We start from the raw sequence: 20,733 nt of genomic DNA on the forward strand, positions 1-20,733 counted from the left end.
AACCCACTCCAGTATTCTTGCCTGGAGAATCCCATGGATAGAGGAGCCTGGCAGGCTATGGTCCATAGGGTTGCAAAGAGTCAGACACGACTGAAACGACTTAGCACTCATGTTTGCGTAGACAAATACCCTGGCAGAGAGTGGGGCAAACTGTTATGTCTTTATTTTCATTAGCAGAGCTCTCAGGAAAGGCCTGCTTTATATTCCAACAAGAGAACTTATTATGTGTGAATGGGAGAATTCAAAAGGACCGGAGGATTTTTTTTTTCTTTAGTTTTCAAAGTGATATACCCCTGTATATATGGTAGATGAATTTCTTTTTTTTCCCTAAGTAACCACCCTAAGGAAGCAGTAGAAATTATTTGTAATTTGCATGTCTTTATAATGATACTTTAAAAGCTCTGTGGCTTGGGACCTGGGGCCAGGGCATAGAAACTGTTTCATGGTAGCAAATGAAGGAGTTCCTTAGAACAGGAGGTGAACTGCAACAGAATGCTTGAGGCAATATTAAATTGGGGTGATTTTTTAGAAAGTGACAAATGGTTTATGTTTCCTAAATCTGAGATGGGTTCTACCAGTTCTAAATGGCTGCCAAGTTATGTTATCACTTGCCGGCTTTGTAACGGCCTCAATTATTTCCTTCCTCAGCCCTGTATGATGAGATTCGTCAGTTTCGCAAGGCCTGTGGGGAGGCTCATCTCAAAACCATCTTAGCCACAGGAGAACTTGGATCTCTCACCAACGTCTATAAAGCCAGTATGATAGCCATGATGGCAGGTAAGCATTTTATATTGAAATGATGGTATATATTGAATGGATGCTTTTAAGAGAAATTGGTAAGTCGAAGCATTTGGCTATTAACTGAAAGTGCTAACCACTTGGAGGTTTGTTTTTTTTCTGTGGGAGGGGTCAGCTATTTTATGAATACATGTGCAGTGGGTAATGGACACAAACTTGGCTTTCTTCCGCGTTTTTGGGTGGCGTTTCATCACTGCATTATCCTTGAAAGGCAGTAGATGGCTCTCTTGTTAGTGAATTGCCTTCTGCGTTAGTCTTTGATTATTCATTCATCAACATATGTTAGACAGGAATTTCTTTAACTCTGACTTATTCCTCTCTGTGAATTTAAGTGTTTGATTTTTTTTTCAGAGATCCATATCCATCCTGTCTAAGGCAGCCTGAGCTTTTGTCTGTGTTTTATTTTTTTCTTCTTCTTAAATTTAGGGCAGTGTCATTGTTTTTTTTTGAAATGTAGCTTGTAGTCTTTGTTTTCACAAACAGCAGGTCTAACTATTCATACACCCAAGCTTGACACTGATTCCTTTTTCTCACCTTGCAGGAATCAGTGAGTCAGTCTTGAGAGTTCCGTTTTTCGCTGTATCTCATACATTCTCTCCATCCTGTGTGCTGCTATCTTAGGCCACTCATTCCCCACACGGATCACTTCAACGGTCTTCTAACTAGTTTCCCAGTCTCTGCTTCTGCCCCCTTTCAATCTGTTCTCCACACTGTTGCCAGAATGATCTCTCAGGAATGCTAATTGGGTTGCGGTACTGCTTGTTTAAAATCCTTCGGTGGCGGCCCTTCGTTTTCAGGATACAATATAAATTCCTTCAGTTTGGCTTTGATAAAGGTCCTTCCGGAGACCCAGCCAGAGCCTCCGCGGTCGCCTCCTTTTCATGTGCGGGGCTCCGTGCAGTTCCCCGCCGTGCCCTGCAGGTGGCGCAGGACCTGCCGTTGTCGTGCACAGACTCGCTCTGGCCCAGGGGCTCAGTCGTTGCGGTATCGTGCCGGCTCTCTGGTCGTGGCGCGTGGGCTCCAGAGTGCGCGGCTCCGTAGTTGCTACCCTTGGGCTTAGTTACTCCGCAGCATGTGAGATCTTAGTTCCCCGACCAGGCATCAGACCCTCATCCCCTGCATTGCAATGTGGATTATTCCTCTGTCAGATAACTTATCATACTGTACCGTGACGGAGTGTTGCATATTTAGCCGCCCTGCTAGTGGCTCCATGTTTGGATGAACATACGTGACTTCTCGGTTCTTAAATTCAGACCTCTATCGCAGCCACCCTCTAGATGTTTCTACTCATGTACTTTTCATTGAAGACTCTCAGACCTAGCGTGGTTCCCTGGAATTGTACTGAAAATCAGCCGACCAGGCATTAATGAAGCTGTTGCTCTGGTTTGCTGCTATATCCAAAAGATCTCTGCTCTGCTTATTTTATTTAGAGTGAAATCTCTGAAAACCTAAGGATAGGGAAGAATGGAACATTGTAATGAATGGGTCATCAGTTATACTGGCATTCCAAAGGTCCCCAATGATAGAAGATGCAGGAACCCTCAGGAGCCTGGGGAAAGCCCATTGGAATCTTAGGTAGACAGGTAGCCTCCCTTTGGGAGGCTAACCAGGGAGTTAGCCCAGAATGGTGTGATCCAGGTCACAGTGAAAGTGTATTCATTCTGCGTGAGCAAGCCAACCCTGTACCTATTGCTTAAAATAGGAACATTATTAGGTCCTCATGCTTGGACGTGCCTGTCCCACCCTCCACCCCAGCCTTTGCACCCACAGACAGAAGTGTGACTAGAAACAGGCCATCACCTGTCTCTTCCTGTTGGCTCGTACTCCTGTCCATCTTGTTTCTCTCCTTCCGTTTTTCATCTGAACAGTGTCTGATACTGTGAGCGGTAGAATTTGTATTTGTAATGTGCTTTACTGGATACTTCAAAGTTGTATTCCTTCATCTTCACACCAGCCCTGTAGCTGATGAAGAAACTTAAGGTGGAGGGACTTGCCTAAGATCTCAAAGCTAATTGATCATATAAGTCATTATCTGAACCCAAGTGTTCTGGTCTCAGGTGTATCGCTTTTTCAGTTTTAACTCATCCGTCTCCCAAGGCACTGTGCCAGACCTTATCATGACTCAAAGGCACAGTCTTTGTGAGATGTATATGGAAGCATCTAGCATTTCCTGACCACACTTTTTGCTTCTCATTCTGTTACGGAGGTATATAATAGAAATGAAGTCGTTTTTGAAAAAATTTTTAAGTGAAATTTGTACTGCCTTCACAGTTCATCCTGTTTCTGTATTATCTAAAAACTTTTTTTTTTGTTTTCTTCAAAATCAGCTTCATTGAAGTAAATTTATATCCAATAAAGTTCAAATGTTAACATGTATGATATGATGAGTTTTGACAATTTGTATATTCCATCTTCCCAGAAACAGCCTTTGTTCCCCTTTGCCGTCAGTTCCACTCTTTTTAACCTTCTGCTCCAGGTGCAATAACTGATCTGATTTTATCACCATGGATTAGCTTTGCCAGTTTCAGAACATTATACAGTGTGTTTCTTCTGTGTTTGTTCACCTACATGCCCTGAGGTGTAACACCTGTGGGATCCATTCACATCGTTCTGTGTATAAGAAGTTTGCTTCCTTGTTTTTCACTGTACAAATATAGGAGTCGCTGAATTTATTGATATAAGGTGTTTAGAATATTCTTACTAGTCTGATGTCTGTGGGGTCTGTAGTTATTCTCCTTTTTTATTCTCAGTGTCAACCATTTTTATTTTCTTTCCTGTTGTTGTTGTTCTTTGTTTTGTTTTGGTAGAAAATATAGTCTTGCTAGGGATCTGCCAGTTTTAGTAATCTTTTCAAAGAACCAATATTTTGCTTTTTTTGCTTTATCATTCAGTTAAAAATGTTTTCTAATTTTTCTAATTATTTAGAATGTTATCGGAGTGTTATTTAGAATGAAATGTTTAATTTCCAAATATTTTATGTTTCTATGGATATCATTATTACTGACTTAAAATTTAAAATTCTTTTATGCTCAGAGAATATCCATTTTAAGAATCTTTTGCCTTTTGAAATTAATGAGATTTATTTTATACCCCATTTTATGGCATATTTAAGTATCTGCCTCAAGTGCACTGAAAAAAGTGTCATTTATTTGCCAATGTCAGTCGTAATGTTCTGTAAATATCAATTAACTCAAGTTGGTTGGTCACATATTTTAGATCTGATTTTGTTTGGTTTTATTTTGGTCTACTTGTTCTATTAATTTAGTAACATCAAAGATTTCTGATCACTGATCGCCATAACAAATGTAATAGTAATGAAAATTTTTGAAACATTTCAAGAATTACCAAAACATGGCACAGAGACTTGAAATGGTACTGATAGACTTACTTGATGAAGGGTTGCCACAAATCTTCAATTTATAGAAAATGCAATATCTGTAAAGTGTAATAATGCAAAGTACAATAAAATGAGGCATACCTATATTCCTCTTTACACTTCATATGTCACAAATATAAAAACTTTACAGCAGTTCCATTTACACCCTCATTAGTGCCCAGAATTATTTTACTATTCTTCTTCTGCTTGTTTATAAACCCCTCCTCAAAGTGTTGTGATTTTTAATAGTCATTTGTCTTTTAAGGAAATTAAAAGAAGAAACCTAGGTAAAACCAGTCTTTTGCATGTGATTTCTTTCTCTCTTATTCTTCCTGTAGTCTGCTGGTGATTAGTTCTCTCAGATTTTGTTCATTTGAAAATGTCTTTTTTCACCTCCATGTTTCAAGGGTGGTTTACTGAATATAGAGTTTTAGGTTACAGTTTTATTTTTATTTCAGTACTTAACCTTATTATTCCATTTCTTGGAATTCTGTTTCTTCCTGTTTTCCTGTAAGTAATGTTTCATTTTACTCTGGCTGTGGCCACCAATATTTTATCTTTATTTTTCACTAATTTGACTATGATGTGCCTAAGTGTGATTTTCTTTGTATTCATCCTTCCTTGGAGTTTATTGAGCTTCTTGGATTTGTAGGTTGTTGTTTTAGACATTTAAAAAAATATTTTTTCAAATATATTTTCTTTCCCAGTCTTTTTTTCCTTCTGGGACCCAAGTTCCTGAGTGTTAGATATTGTCCACAGCTTACTGGGGCCCGTTAACTTCAATTTTTATCTCCCCTCCAACCCCAGCCCCCTTTTTCTGAATGGCTAATATACATGGGTCTTTCTTAAAGTTCATTGACCCTTATTTTCTACCTTAAATTTACTTTTATGCCCATCCACTGAAATTTGTGCGGATTAACATTTTTAGTTTTATAATCCATTTATTATCTTTTAGAATTTTAATTTTTCTACTCTTTTCCATTTTTTTCATTCATTGAGATCATATTTTCTTTAAAATTCTTGAACATATTTGTAATAGCTGATTAAAAGTCCTTATCTGCTCATTTGTATATCTGAATTACCTTAAGGTCTTTGTCTTGAGCTGCCAGTTTCCCAATGCCTAAAAATAGTTGCCTTATATATTTTGTTTAGTTGTACAGTTATTTATATAACTATTTATAGCGGGAGAGCAAGTCTCATAACATTTATTCTATCATGTCTGGAATTCTTCATGGCTTTTGTTTTCCCATCGATTTAGCATCAAAAATCTTGGAAGGAGTTTGTCATTTACATTCATAATAATTTTTATCTTATAATTTTGATAGCCATTTCTATTATTATAAACCCAATTCTCTAAAGAGAGAGAGGTAAAAAATATATATAACTATGTTAGTCTGGTGTTATACATCACTGTAAGTAAACACTTGGTTATCTAGAGTGTGTTTACGTTTTTGGTCAACTAAGTGATCAGTAGCCTAGTTTTTGGTTTAATCTAGGGCTTCCCTGGTAGCTCAGTCGGTAAAGAATCTGCCTGCAGTGCAGAAGACCCAGGTTTGATCCCTGGGTTGGGAAGATCCCCTGTAGAAGGAAATGTGAACCACTCCAGTATCCTTGCCTGGAAAATTCCGTGGACAGAGGAGCCTGGGTTGCAGACCATGGGTTGCAAAGAGTTGGGCACAAGTGAGGAACTAACACTGAGGAATCTTTCATAATGTTTTAGAGGAAGGAGCCATGGTCATGGGAGTTAGAAGACTTGGACTCTTGTTCTGTCCTACAGAATTTGTGACCCTTGAACAAATAAATTCATCTAATTTTCAGTTCAAATGAAGTAACACATATGATTTTGGTGTAGCTGTGTGTGCCAAGTCACTTCAGTCATGTCCAACTCTTTGCGACCCCACGGATTGTAGCCCGCCAAGCTCCTCTGTCTTTGTGATTCTCCAGGCAAGAATCCTTCTCTGGAGGATCTTCCCAACCCAGTGACTGAACCCGTGTCTCTTGAGGCTCCTACATTGCAGATGGATTCTTGGCCACTAAGCCACCAGGGAAGCCCTGGTATAGCTATAGGAGATAAAAGATACTGAGCTGGACTCTATTCTGTGCTGATCCTAAAGCTTATTGTATTAGTAGAATTGTTTAATGAATCTTACATTTGAATTTGTTTTGCCAGCTTTGGACTCTGTCTTACAAAAGAAAGCTGTAAAAAAAAAAATCTGATTCATTGAGAATCATAATTAGATGTGTCATTTTTTTTTATGGTATACTTCTCGGATATCATTGTCATTGTTTGTAATTCTTTCATGATGAAAGCTGTAGCAGCCACCTCAGCTCTTCAGCCATGTATGAGATCACTTATTCAGCAGCCACAGTGAGCCACAGAAATCCAAGAACCAACTAAAGTAAAAAATAAAAAAAGAAAGAAAATATTTTGAATAGATGAGATATATGTGATATAATCTGTATTATAGCAATAATGATAGGTAGCATTTCTTGAGCAATTACTGTAAGACAGGTACTCTTTAGGGATTTTACTTATATTTAATCTTTACCGTAACTCTGCGAGGTAGGTATTCTTCTATGGTAAAATAAGAATTAAATTAAATCAGTTAAAAGGGTATCTTTATTGTAGGGACTTCCCTGGTGCTCCAGTGGCTCAGATGCTGCACTCTCAATGCAGGGGGCCCGGATTCAATCCCTAGTCAGGGAACTAGATCCCACATGCCCCAGCTAAAGATCCTGCATGCTGCAACTAAGAAATTAATAAAAGCAAACAAACAAACAAATAATAAAGGCAAACAAACAAACAAACATTTAAAAGAAAATATTAAAAGAAAAAAAAGGTTATCTTTACTGCTGTTTTGTATGGTCATTATTGTTATTTGTAAATATCCCAGGTATTTCTGTCTTCTTTACATCATTTCCTCTGTCTGTTGTAGCCTTCTTACCTCCTGATGGCCAGTTTTAAAGATTTAAGTGAAATTTTCATACTCTGTCAGATTTCTCTATGATCTTTTAAAGGCAAAGCTAATGGTTCATACTATCCTCCTCCTTGGATAGTTGTAAATACCAGTAGCATTTGTCATATAGTATCACCATCAGTTGTTTTACCTGTTAGGGGTATGTGTGTGTGTGTGTTTATATAAATATATATATAGTTATATATACATAGTGTGTGTGTGTGTGTGTGTATAAAACTATGAACCTCCTTGAGGCCAATGAGGTTCTTATCTTACTTATCTGTATTCCTCTGTGATTGCTACCATGTCTGACATCTAGGAAAGCCTAAGGAAATATTGTGGAATATACAAATGAATCAATGAGAAAGAGATAAAGAAAAATGAAAACAGGCAAAATGAAATTAGATTAGATTAGATCTAGATTCCTCTTTCCTGGTGTGTCGCAACTTTGTAGAGTTGGAACATGTTGTTTTGAGAGCAAATTTCTATTTTAACTGAAAAAAAAGTTAGAAAAAAATATACCTTTGGCAAGGAGATTATGTATACAAAGTATGGCTTGAGCAATCCAAGCAGTGTGGTATGATGTCTAAAGGGTTTCTTAGGATTCTCAGATAGTTCCAGAGGCAAGGAAGGGACCAAGGAAAAAACGTTTTGCCTTGAATTTTTCGTCAGTGAAATGGATCTTGGGACTTCCTTGGTGGTCCAGTGGTTAATAATCCGCCTTGCAGTGCCGGGGACTCGGGTTCAATCCCTGGTTAGGGAACTATGATCCCGAATGCCATGGGGCAACTAAGCCCTTTCGCAACTACTGAGCCCTTGTGCTATAACTAGAGAGTCTGTTTGCTGTGATGAAAGGTCTCATGCGATGCAACAAAGATCCTGTGTGTTGCAGCTAAGACCCGAATCTGACAAATAAATAAATAATTAATTAAAATAAAATATTTCAAAAAAAAAAGAGAAAATGGATCTTACTTTTTACATTAGTGGAAATGTGGTGAGAGAAATACAAAAAAAAAAAGAAGACGGTGAAGTAGGAGTAAACACTTTGAAGGGAATATAATCAGGGAAGAGAAACGAGCACCATATTTTTTTCATCAAACAATCCAAGAACAAGGTGATAGGAAGTAAGATAGAAAAGGAAACATGCTTATAGAAAAGAGAAGTCGAAAGCAGGTCATCTACTGCTCAGGGATTTCCGCCCAGCAAATGCACACATTAAGAATAACGCCAGATTGTAGGCACGTGGCTTTATCTTTCCGTAGCCTGGACTGTTCACACACACGCAACAGCTAACAAGCTCTGCTCTGAAGTTATGCTAGACCTTATCTTTGGAAATAATGCAGGCATGATAAATAAGGCTGGAGTAGAAAAGCACTAAAGATGCAATCATAATGTCATCAGGTTTGAATTGCTGATGAAGATCTATGGGAAGAGTACAAACATAAAAATATGGGGCTTGAGAAAAGCAGACCTTGAAGGGAATGCGAAATGAGTTTTGAACTTGGCTGGGATTTTGTAACGTATAGGAAATCAAAAATGAAAAAAGTAGGAACCAGGGGAGGGAATACTCGAAATGCAACCCAATAAGATCAAAGTAATACAGAAACAATGAGATGAAGCTGAGAAAAAGAGAAGAAAATAGAAGGGAAGCCATTAAATAAATAAAAAAGGGAGAAAACAGTGGGAAATTTGCTGTGACTGAAGGAAACCAAAACCCTAAAAAAAAAAATGCTGTGATTAATAGCAAATTAACATCTAAGACTTTTTTAAAAGTTAAAAAAATTTTAAATATGAATCAATCCTAGTATAAATGACAGTATAGATTTATTTTTCTAAAGACTGTCATAAGTCACACTGAGTCCTTCATCTTAGGCTGCAAATCTTTGTATCCTGAAGGAGTATTGATCCAGATGGCACATCCAGACCCCTGTGGTGTTCCAGCCTGTTTTTTTTTTTTTTTAAATAAGATCTTGCCTTTCATAGGAAAAGCATTTAATTTATGAAAAGTTTGCTTCAGTTGAAAGTTTATCACTGGGGAAAGCATAAGAATATAGATAGGTATTAGGTTAAAAAGTAAAGAATTTAAAGTGTAGATTTATTTACAGTTCCTTAAACCAGCCCTGAAAATTAAATCACTTATAGAGTAAAAACTAATTAACTTGCCATCTCATTCAAGGCCCCAAGCAAAAATTTCAGAGTGTTTACCTTCGCCCACCCACGCCCTCCCTATCCTTTGTTGAGTGCAAAATAAAAAACTCCTGAAGAGAGGACTTTCCATGTTTGCTGGTCTCCCAGCAGGGCAGGAACTCCTGATGGTGCATTTTGGTCCATGCATGTCATTTTTATTTTTTTTTTCATTTATTTTTATTAGTTGGAGGCTAATTACTTTACAGTATTCTAGTGGTTTTTGCCATACATTGACATGAATCAGCCATGGATTTACATGTGTTCCCCATCCCGATCCCCCCTCCTGCCTCCCTCCCCATCCCATCCCTCTGGGTCTTCCCAGTGCACCAGCCCTGAGCACTTGTCTCATGCATCCAACCTGGGCTGGTGATCTGTTTCACCCTTGATAGTATACTTGTTTCAATGCTATTCTCTCAGAACTGCATGTCATTTTTAAAAACAGGTTAAGTCTATTTAAGCATTTAAGCATAAAGCTTTTTCTGTGCCTCCTCATGGCTGGACTTCTAGGGAGGAGGGGCAGGGAAGGAATAGCTTCTAAGCTCAGTTTTTTATGTGGTGTATACTAGTCTGTGTAAAATTTTACTATGTGAAATTAAAAAAAAGAAAGTAACTCACCTTATTCCAAAAGCATATAACCGCCTTTTACAGACCTGGCTTGTTGAGAGAAATCCCCTGGGCAGAAAGACTTGCACATCGCCAGTGCCTAGAAAATGCTTCTTTATGGGATAGATCATCAGGTACAAGGACATCAAAATATACAATTGTAAACAACGTATATAAAATTCATTTTTTAAAAGAAATCTGTATTTTTCTCAGTAGAAGAATTAGGGATTTTTTTTTTCTTAGTGAAATTCTGGTTCATGACTTGGAGGTGAGACCCATAGGTAGTTGCTTGTGTCTCTGAGATTGTTATTGATTTGTCTTTATTTCCTAACACGTTGATTTTTGTTATTTGTCATATAGTATCTGTGCCAGTTACTCACCTATTAGCAAATTCATAATTGCTGTGGAATTGAAATCCTCGAATGGGCCCCTTAGTCCTTTGCACTGTGGAGATACTTGATATACATATTTGGGGTTTCCCTGGTGGCTCAGTGGTAAAGAATCTGTCTGCAGTGCAAGAGATGCGGGTTTGATCCCTGGGTCCGTTGGGAAGATTCCCTGGAGGAGGAAATGACAGCCCACTCCAATATTCTTACCTGGGAAATCCCATGGACAGAGGAGCCTGGCAGGCTTTAGTCCATGGGGTCATAAAAGGCAGACATGACTTAGCAACTAAACCACCACCATACATATTTGTTGAATCATTTCCTGAACAAAGGTTAATAAATCTTGTAAAGTGAGTAGTTCACCAAATTCTTTTTGCAGTTGTCCTGAGGGAAAGTAGGGGAGGTACCTTATCAGCATTGAGTGGCTTGGAGACCTGAGGCTTGGAGGTTAAGTGACTCGACTGAGGCCACACGTGGAGGACGGAGCAGAATTCTGAAGGACTCAACCCCAGATTCCATACTTCAGTCACTGCACCATCCTGCTCTCTGCCCCGCCATCAATCTAGATTATGAAAGATAAGTTTAAGCTATGTTTGACCTTTGGAGGCCCAGAGGTATTTCTGGAGTCCCTGAATGAGATTTATATGTTGAACGGTACTTTTCTATGGAGGACACGAAAAATAAGACAATAGAGAGAGAATGTTTGGAGAAAAACTCTAGGGGGTGAGTGAGTGAGTTAGTTGCTCAGTCGTGTCTGACTTTTTTCAACCTCACGGACTGTAGCCCACCAGGCTCTTCTGTCCATGGGATTATACAGGCAAGAATACTGGAGTGGGTTGCCATTTCCTTCTCCAGGGGATCTTCCCAACCCAGGGATCAAACCCGGGTTTCCTGCATTGCAGGCAGATTCTTTACCATCTGAGACACCAAGGAATCCCCTAGTGGGTGGTAGACATGAAATACTCATGAAAGAGCCACATGAAGGCAAACCCAGAGCCTCACCCATGATAGACCCACAGCCAATCCTTGTTGAAATGAAAGGGAAGATTGCAAGAGAACCCTGAGCTCAGGTAGCTTCCACTGTATTTTTGTGTCTGCCTGCTCTGCTGATGGTCCCATGATGATGCACATGCAGGGTCATTCATATCAATGGCCACTTGAGTTCTGTACAAGGTTCTGGCTTGTTTTTAGATTCCCTTCCTTGGGGGTGCCCAGGGAGCAGCTCGCAGGTAGCAGTTGAAGTGGACCTTTTTCTTGTCCACCTGAGAAAGGATGAGGAGAGAGGTCAAGGCTGAGGGCCATATGAGAATGAAGGAGCAGAGGGATACGATGAAAGGGTGTGGAGGATGGAAATGGTACTGGAGCATATGTAGAAGGATGGCCGAGCATGGGATGAGGGAAGTTGAAACATTCTCATGAAGAGTGATTGAAAGGAAAGGGGACATCTTATTTGGGAAGAATGTGAGCATTGGGATTGTGATATTGTGTTCACATGCTTTTATGCACGCATATACACAACAAGGCATGAAAAGACATGCTCTGTCCCAAGGACAGAGGACTGGGACCTTACTTTTAGAAGATATAGAAAGATGGATTTTAGCCCAATATAAAGCAGAGTTTTGACAAAGTCCAGGTTTTCTGGAATTTGCATGGGCCACGTCAGGAAGTAGGAGGTATTCAAAGAACCAGTTGGGATGACATCCCAGTGGAGCCAGTGTTAGATACATGGTACTCAGTGACCATTGGGGTGCTTTCTGCTTTGGAGGTAAATATGATCCTGAAAGAAGAAACATTGTATATGATCCTTTGAATCTAAATGTTAAATGCGATCCTTTGGATCTAAGTGTTAAATGTGATTCTTCAGGGTTGAGTCTGATACTGAAGGAGAAAAATATTTTACGTGCCTGCACACACACACACACAGGTTGTGTATGTATGAAATTTCTGGGTAGACATAAATCCAGGATAGATAGGGCCTTCAAATATGGGATTAATGGGAAAAGAGGGAGGGTATTGGTTTTCTAAACTGCACCCTAAGAAAGTACCAAGAACTGGGTACCTTAAAACAACGGATGTTTGTTCTCACAGTTCTGGAGGGCAGAAGTCTGAAATTAAGGTGTCCACAGGGCCCTCTCCTTCTGAAATCTGTAGCAGAGAATCCTTTCTTGCTAGAAAGCTTCTGTTGTTTGCTGGCAATACTTGGCATGCCTTGTGTGTGTGTGTTAATCATTCAGGCGTGTCCAACTCTTTGTGACCCCATGGACTATATATAGCCGGCCAGGCTCCTCTGTCCAAGGATTCCTCCAGGCAAGAATACTGGAGTGGGTAGCCATTCCCTTCTCCAGGGGATCTTCCTGACCCAAGGATCGAACCTGGGTCTCCTGTATTGCAGGTAAATTCTTTACTGTCTGAGCCACCAGAGAAACCTTGGCTTATATGAATAGATGTGTTACTCTCATCTCTGCTTCCGTTGTCATATGTCATCTTCCTGTGTATTTCTGTCTCTTCTCTTATAAGGACACCCATCATGTAATAGCCCAGCTTACATAGTAAGACTTTATTTTTACCTAACTAGTTGCAATTGAAATGACAGTATTTTCAAATAGGTCACTTTCTGAGGTTCTGGGGATTGGAACTTCAACATGCCTTTTTAGGGACCAGCATTGAACCCATAACAAAGAGAAGCAGCATTCTTGCACTATGGTTCTCTTGTTTCCTGTAAAGACCTGAAGAAGTTTCAAGAAAAATACATTGAGTCAAACCAGCAAACTTAAATTCAGGTACAAAAGATTGATTTTTCCCCTCTAAGCAGTGTTGGATGGCTCTGTGGATAGGGGAAATCTAGTAGATATTAAATATTTTTATCTGCAAAAAGCATTTGGTAAGGTTCTCAATAGGAGATTAATGGCTAAAATAAAGAATGAAGCATTAGGAGATAAATTTGCTTATGAGCGAGAGACAGAGACTAACAGTAGAAGGAAATACTTTTTAGATTGGAAAGGAGTGACATACAGCACTAGCCAGGAATCAGTTTTGGGACCTATGGGTTTTTCACTTTATTTTTATTGGACTTTGTAATAAAAATACAGATCTTCAAACAGTGCAAGACAGAGTGAGTAATACTACAAGCATCAGTAATCAAAAGTTATTCTCTATCATAAACTAAATGACTGATAATAAATACTGACACGAGACTACACAATGTACCATAATATTATAAAATGGAGCAAGCGATTCTCCTGTGTTCTCTTTTCTTCTGCAAGGGTGAATATTTCTTTATTTGTTTTTCACAAAATATTTGCAGGTTTTTCGGTTTACTTTGTAAGCCAAATCAATGAAAAAATATTTTTTTAAACTTGGAAAGATGTGTTAACTAAGAGAAAAATTGGTCAAAGCAAGACAAAGGTTATATTGCCATCCTTAGAATAAAGAAATTAGGGACCCTGTGTGTTAAATTGCTCAGTGAGCTACTGAATAAAAAGACTTCGGGAGTGAGAGGGCATTATTGAAATCATCAGCTTACTCTGTAGTCATGGCTTTAATGGAAGCATATGCAAAAAAAGGCATCGTTAGAATGATAAAGCTATATATCTGAGGGAGTGAAATATTACATAGTATGGGGACTTTTTTTCTTTTCCTTTTAAAAAGTTTTAATATAATGGCTCTAAAAAAACTATAAAATTAAGTAATTGTACATGTAACTTTTGCCTTCCCAAGAACTAGTTAAGTATGTGGGAAGAATACTTTTCAAATTGGAATGTTGCCTGCAACTCCTTCTGTCTCAGTTACTAAAAGGTCTTTGCAGATTTCTGTCTGTTTTTTCTTGATTTGTACATCGTCAGATAAGCCAAGAGGAATAGAGCAACTAAACGTTCAAAAATTAACTCATGAAAGTTCCAAATGTTTTGAAAGCTGGAAAGAATAAGAGAAACTTATAGGATATAGAGGAACTTTTGTTCATCTCAAAGCTTTCATTTTATTAGGTAAGAAAACCAAGATTCAGACAGGTCAGATTCATAAGGAAATTACCCCAGAACAAATGAGTCAAAACACAGTCTAGACCGAGGTTCTCCACCCGGCTTGCAAATTAGAATTTCCTGAAGAGCTTCTTCCATAGACTGTTGAAAAGATCCTACCACCCAGAGATTCTGATTTTAACCATCTTGAATGGGAGCATTTGAATGAGTACTTTAAAAAACTCCCTTCCTGTGTCTACTAGGTAGGCAGGAATGAGAGCCTTTGATCTGGAATGTAGGTTTCTTGATGATAAGACAAGAGTCCTTTCCACTCATCTTAGTAGTTTAGAAATTATTCAGGGAGAGAATTACAAATTCAAGAGGAAAAACCTTTAGCAGAAACAGTCCACAATGAACAAACTGAATGTTCCGGTAGTTAGTTTACCTTACAGAAGGCTCGTTGGGAACTCTGAACCTGTATTCCCGTAGAACAAGATCATGAATGGTTATTTGATCTCTGTGCCAGCCCTGAATTTAGCCGACAGAGTAACTGAAATTTCACACCACAACAGTAGTTCTGTAGGTCCTAACCAACACATAACAGTGTTTTATGGAAGGACCTGAATTTGTATTTCTAATTAGGTCTATGAACATTTTTCATCCTTTTTTTGCCGCCTTGATAATACTGAGGTCCCTCTTCCCTTCATCTGCAAGGTATTAGGTTTAGGACTTGAATGGGGACTCCCCGCCCAGGTTCGAGCTGTGCTGGGGGGTGGAAGGAAATGAAAAAGTGAGGGGTGGTAAGGGATGGGGTAGGACAGAGGGCCTGGAGGAGGGACTGGTGGGGAAGAGAAGGGTGAGATTTTCTGTCCTCCTAATACCTAGGGTGTTTGTTTCCCTTGAACAGGCTCATGCAGCAGGTATTTTATGAGCATCTAATGTTTATCAGATGCTGTTCTGGGCATGGAAGGCCACAGTCCATGGGGTCGCAGGAGTCACACACGACTCTACTATTAATAAAACAGAACAACATTCTGGGCATTGGAAAAGATGACAAGAGAGAGGGGAGAGAAAAATAAGCAGTAGCGCCTTCCCTTTAAATGCCGACAACGTCTCTTAGTCTGGTGAGAAGGTGAAAAAATGAGGTTTATGATTTGCCCTATTGGGAATGGTAGGGGTTGTGGGTACACTTACTTTGGGGCTTCAGGAACATGCCACCCTCTGGAGGTCTCACAGAGGGATTCACAAAGCAAGTGGAGGAGTCATTAGGTGCAGAGAAGGAAGGACATTTCGGGCAAAGAAGCTCGTGCCCTTTTATATCTGGAGCTGTGAAGAGCATGCCATGGTGAGAACACTGATATGATTAGGGTGGAGATGTGGCAAGTGAGTGGATGAAGCGAGTAAGCAGCCTGAGGCTTATGGCTCTGCTATAGAATTTGCATTCCTGTCTGCGGGTGTGGAAAGTTTTTAGCCTTGGCAGTTTATAGCTGGGAAGTGAGTGATGGACAAATTCATTCATCCATTTCTTTCTCCACTATGTGCTAGGCACTGGGGATGAAGATCAATAACGTGCCCTTTCTCCAGACTCCCCGTCCTCCCTTCTTGCTCTCTGCAGTAGGAGAGCAGTGATCAGAATTTCATTTTCAGGGGAGTGTATTTGGGGGGAGACCAGGAACCCTTTAGGAGGCTCTTGTCACAATCTGGTGACCAGGATGAGGAGCTGAACCTGGGCAGTGTGGTGGGGCTGGAGAGGAGTGGACGGCTGAGGGGGATATTAAAGGGGTGGAATGATTCCCAGATGGCACTGGTGGTAAAGAACCCATTTTCCAATGCAGGAGACATAAGACTCGGGTTCGATCTCTGGGTCGGGAAGGGCCCCTGGAGGAGGGCATGGCAACCCACTCCAGTATTCTTGCCTGGGAGAATCCCCATGGATAGAGGAGCCTGGCGGGCTACAGTCCATAGGGCTTCAAGAGTCAGACACGTCTGAAACGACTCAACACATGGCACGAGGCTTTTTTCAGCCCAGGAAGCTGAACCTCTGCTTCCTGTTAAAAGGTCCTCCACCTGTTACCAATCAGGGTTCTTGGCCTTAATCAATAGAAATTGACTAGAGGCCAGACAGGAAATTCAGGCAAGGCTTTACTGGGGTCTCTGCTGAAGTAGGGGGAAGGGAGGAGTGAAATCAAGTAAGAGGTTCCCTGTTCCCACTCTGAGTTGGGATGAGGTGGTTCCTTATGTGGGGTGAGGGCAGGGTTGTGTCCAGGGTCAGGCTGGAGGGGTGACTTAGGTGTTTTGCTCACTCCTTAGAGGCTGTTGTGTACAAGGGTACACGTGCAGTACCTTGCTTTTGCTCCCGGATCTTCGGAAGTGGCAGTAGGGGTTTTCTGATCTCTGTTACCTTTCATTCAGAATCTGTCCCAACTGCACATGCACACAGTTATTTTTAGTCTCATACAGTTTCTTTGTATTTTTGTGGCTCAAGGAGAGGTGTTGTCCAGGTACAGTTGTTGTTATTGTTTAAGTCACTAAGATCTATCCGACTTTTTTGAGACCCCATGGACTGTAGCCCGCCAGGCTCCTCTGTCCATGGGATTTCCCAGGCAAGAATTCTGGAGTGGGTTGCCATTTCCTTCTCCAGGGGATCTTCCCAACCCAGGGATCGAACCCACGTCTCCTACATAGGCAAGAGGATTGTTTACCACTGAGCCGTCTGGGAAATCCTTCCAGGTACAGGCATTCCAGCAAAAGGTCCCAGATCCTAGACCTGTCTCATAACCTGTTCGTTTGTCTCACCAGCTTGTTACAGGACCAACCCACCAGATTCTCACCACTCCTCCTCTGCTCTTCTGTTCTTGTAACAAGGAGAAGAATTTTAAACGAAGTCTGTGTAAGGCTATGAAGATAAAAGAAAAGAGAAGTTATTTTTATATTTAGAAAACATTAGCAAGACAAGGCACATAAGCAAAATGGAGAACGAATGCAGTTATTTCAGTGATTTGGGAGCAAAAAGGAAATTCATGCTTTTACTTGAATTATCTTGATGCTTTGGTTTCCTAGTGACCTAAGAATTCGTGTTATAGTATGCTTTTTGTAAAAAATTTATCATCAACTGGGACATCGAAAGTTAAGTTTCCTGTGTTACAAAGCTGCTAAATTGGGCAGGGGACAATGGGGGAGGCACTGTCAATGAAACAGGGAAGAATTTAGATCATCCGTGTCACACGAAGCCAGCAAAAGGCTGTTTGTAGAATGTTAGCTGCTATCACACTGGTTTTATATTAACATTCTAGTGAATAATTAAAATTTGCCTGTTTATTTTTTAATAAAAAGGAAAAGCGTATAAATTACCGCAGAGTTTATAATGTTATCTCTAGTCGCGTTCATGGATGTGGCAGCTTCTGAGTAGGACTGTGGATGAGATAACTTAGTTAAAAAGCAGATTTTCTTCTGCTTTTTCCTGTGTTCTCATCTCATAGCGTTCATTATTCTAATGCCATTCAAAAATATAAAATGGAAATCCTTAAAACTATCACTTGGAGACATTTTCATTAGAGATGGTATTTTCTAAATTGAGTGGTTATTGAATACATTTTTCTGCTGAAATTATTTTTGAAGTACATTTCTCACTTTCATCCTCTGTCCTTATATAAGCCCACACCCAGGCATGGCTGATAACTCTGTCTTCCCTCTTTGCTTTTTTTTTTTTTTTCTCTTTGTTTTTTTAACCATACAGACTCCCGTGAGGTGATCAGTGTGCTGAGTTTCTCAGTCATGTCTGACTCTTTGTGACCCTTTGGACTGTAGCCCACCAGGCTCCTCTGTCCATGGGATTTCCCAGGCAAGAATACTGGAGTGGGTTGCCATTTCCATCTCTACCGAATCTTCCTGACCCAGGGATCGAACCTGCATCTCCTGTGTCTCCTGAATTGCAGGCAGATTCTTTACCTGATGAGCCTCTGGGGAAGCCCCATGAGGTGATGAGGGACTCCTTTATAATTGAATATAGTTTTCTGTTGAACCCACCCTTCTCCACTATTGCTTTTCCTGGTTATTCCTACAGGACTAGACTGGAAAGATTCCAGATTTTTATTCAAGTAATTGACCCAGGGTAAAAGCACCTCACACAGAGATGGGAAAGAGATTCAGGCTCAGAAACAAGGAAGAGGACACAGGCATTGTGAAGCCGCCGTCTGTGGTCTTGGGTGATGTTGCATTTGATTCTCTTAAGGATGTACATTGTTCAAGTAATTCTACACCCAAAAGGGATTACTGAACCCCACCAATTTCCAGAGGTGGGGTGGTGGCCTGGATTTGTGTCTGTTAGTAGGAAGAGTGTTAGTAGGTAGTAAGGGGGAAAATACAGCTAAGGAAAGACAGGAAGAGAGTCAATGGTATTAGAGGAAGAATCTTCAGAGGATGATGAAGTGATGAATAGGAGAATTTTAAAAAATATTTATTTATTTTTGTGTGCACTTGGTCTTCGTCGCTGTGCGGGCTTTCTCTGGTTGTGGTGCGTGGAGGCTGCCCTCTCGTCGTGGTGTGTGTGCTCCTCACTGTGGTGGCTTCTTGTTGCAGGATACAGGCTTTAGATAGGCAGGCTTCACTAGTCTCAGAGTGAGGCTCAGTCGTTGGAGCTCATGGTTTCCCCGCTGCATAGGGGATCTTCCCAGACCAGGGATCAAACCTATGTCCCCTGCATTAGCTGGTGGATTCTTAACCACTGGACCACCAGGAAAGTCTGACTAGGAGAATGTTAACGTGGAATGACGTGTCTCCTGTTCCCCAGGGTCAGAAATGGGAGAGAGGAAGCATTTGGCTGGAGACTCGTTCAGAGTTCAGATGCTTTGGGAGCTTAGAAAGGAATTCCCAAAGTGTTCCTTTCCTTAGTGCCCCAGATAAGTCCAATCAAATAAAAGTAGAATAATGGGCTTCCCTAGTGGCTCAGACAGTTCAGAGTCCGCCTGCAATGCAGGAGAGCTGGGTTCAATTCCTGGGACGGGAAGATCCCCTGAAGAAGGGAATTGCTACCCATCCAGTATTCTTGCCTGGAGAATCCCATGGACAGAGGAGCCTGGTAGGCTACAGTCCGTGAGAAATGACTTAGCAACTAATGCTAATCAGTATTCTTGACTGGAGAATTCCATGGACAGAAGCAGTCCAACACTTACTTTCATTTTCAACAGTCACTAGGTACTTTATAACCAGAAGGTTATAAGCTTTGAACTATTTGTTGAGAGATTCCAGATGGGTAAAGAAATACCAGGTAGGAGCCATCGGGTGTAACCTTGACTTCACGCATGACCAGGAACCAGCCAGATGATTGGCAGAGGACATGGGGATACCCCTGCTCTTCAGAGCCTGCTGCCCTCTGGGGGTATCCCTTTTCTCTCCTATTCCTTCTTCCTTAGCTGGTCCCTGCCTGTAACTGTGCCCTTGTCCTCTCCTGAAATTCCTGAAATTCCACCCTGTCTTGGGCGCGGGGACAGTCCATTCCTCTCTTCTCTCCCTCTGCATCTGATGCTCTGCTTGACCCGGGGCTGCTTTCCTGGCCGTGCCCTCCTTTCTCATCCCTTTGTTTGTCCCCTGCTTCATCCTGGGGAAGCACCCTGGAGAGTTGACTTTGGATTTGTTCCGAAACATATGTGACCTAACTTCAGTCTTTGGACTGTTCAAGACCCACTCCTGGGACTTCCCTGGCAATCCAGTGGTCTGCCTTCCAGTGCAAGGGATGTGGGTTTGATCCCTGGCGGAGGAACTAAGATCCCATACACTGCAGAGCCACTAATCCTGTGTGCCACAACCAAAACCTAGCATAGCCAAAAGTAGTAATAATAATAGATGCATTCCTTATCACCTGTGCATGTGATGTCTTTATGAAAAAATTTTTTTACTGAAGGATAATTGCTTTACAGAATTTTGTTGTTTTCTGTCAAACCTCAACATGAATCAGCCATAGGTATACATATATCTCCTCCCTTTTGAACCTTCTTCCCATCTCCCTCCCCATCCCACCCCTCTAGGCTGATCCAGAGCCCCTGTTTGAGTTTCCTGAGCCACACAGCAAATTCCCATTTGCTATCTATTTTACATATGGTAATGTAAGTTTCCATGTTACTCTTCCCATACATCTCACCCTCTCCTCTCTCCCCATGTCCATAAGTCTGTTCTCTATGTCTGTTTCTCCATTGTTGCCCTATAAATAAATTCTTCAGAACCATTTTTCTAGATTCCATATATGTGCATTAGAATACAATATTTATCTTTCTTTTTCTGACTCACTTCATTCTGTATAATAGGTTCTAGGTTCATCCACCTCATCAGAACTGACTCAAATGCATTCCTTTCTATGGCTGAGTAATATTCTGTTGTATATATGTACCACAACTTCTTTACCCATTCATCTGTCGATGGGCATCTGGGTTGCTTCCATGTACTAGCTGTTGTAAATAGTACTGCATGTGATGTCT

At 40.7% G+C, this 20,733-nt stretch overlaps 1 protein-coding gene across 2 annotated transcripts in view; it reads left to right on the forward strand.

Annotated features, from left to right (window-relative positions):
- The window catches only part of DERA (deoxyribose-phosphate aldolase), a 111,236-nt gene that overhangs the window by 61,668 nt on the left and 28,835 nt on the right, over positions 1-20,733 (forward strand). For both annotated transcript variants that reach the window (XM_043881379.1, XM_043881380.1), the window contains one exon: positions 649-777. In XM_043881379.1, the coding sequence (XP_043737314.1) occupies positions 649-777 (129 nt within the window). The remainder of the gene's footprint in view (positions 1-648; positions 778-20,733) is intronic.

Source organism: Cervus elaphus, chromosome 22 (genome assembly GCF_910594005.1).
Source record: "Cervus elaphus chromosome 22, mCerEla1.1, whole genome shotgun sequence".
NCBI classification, from domain to species: Eukaryota; Metazoa; Chordata; class Mammalia; order Artiodactyla; family Cervidae; genus Cervus; species Cervus elaphus.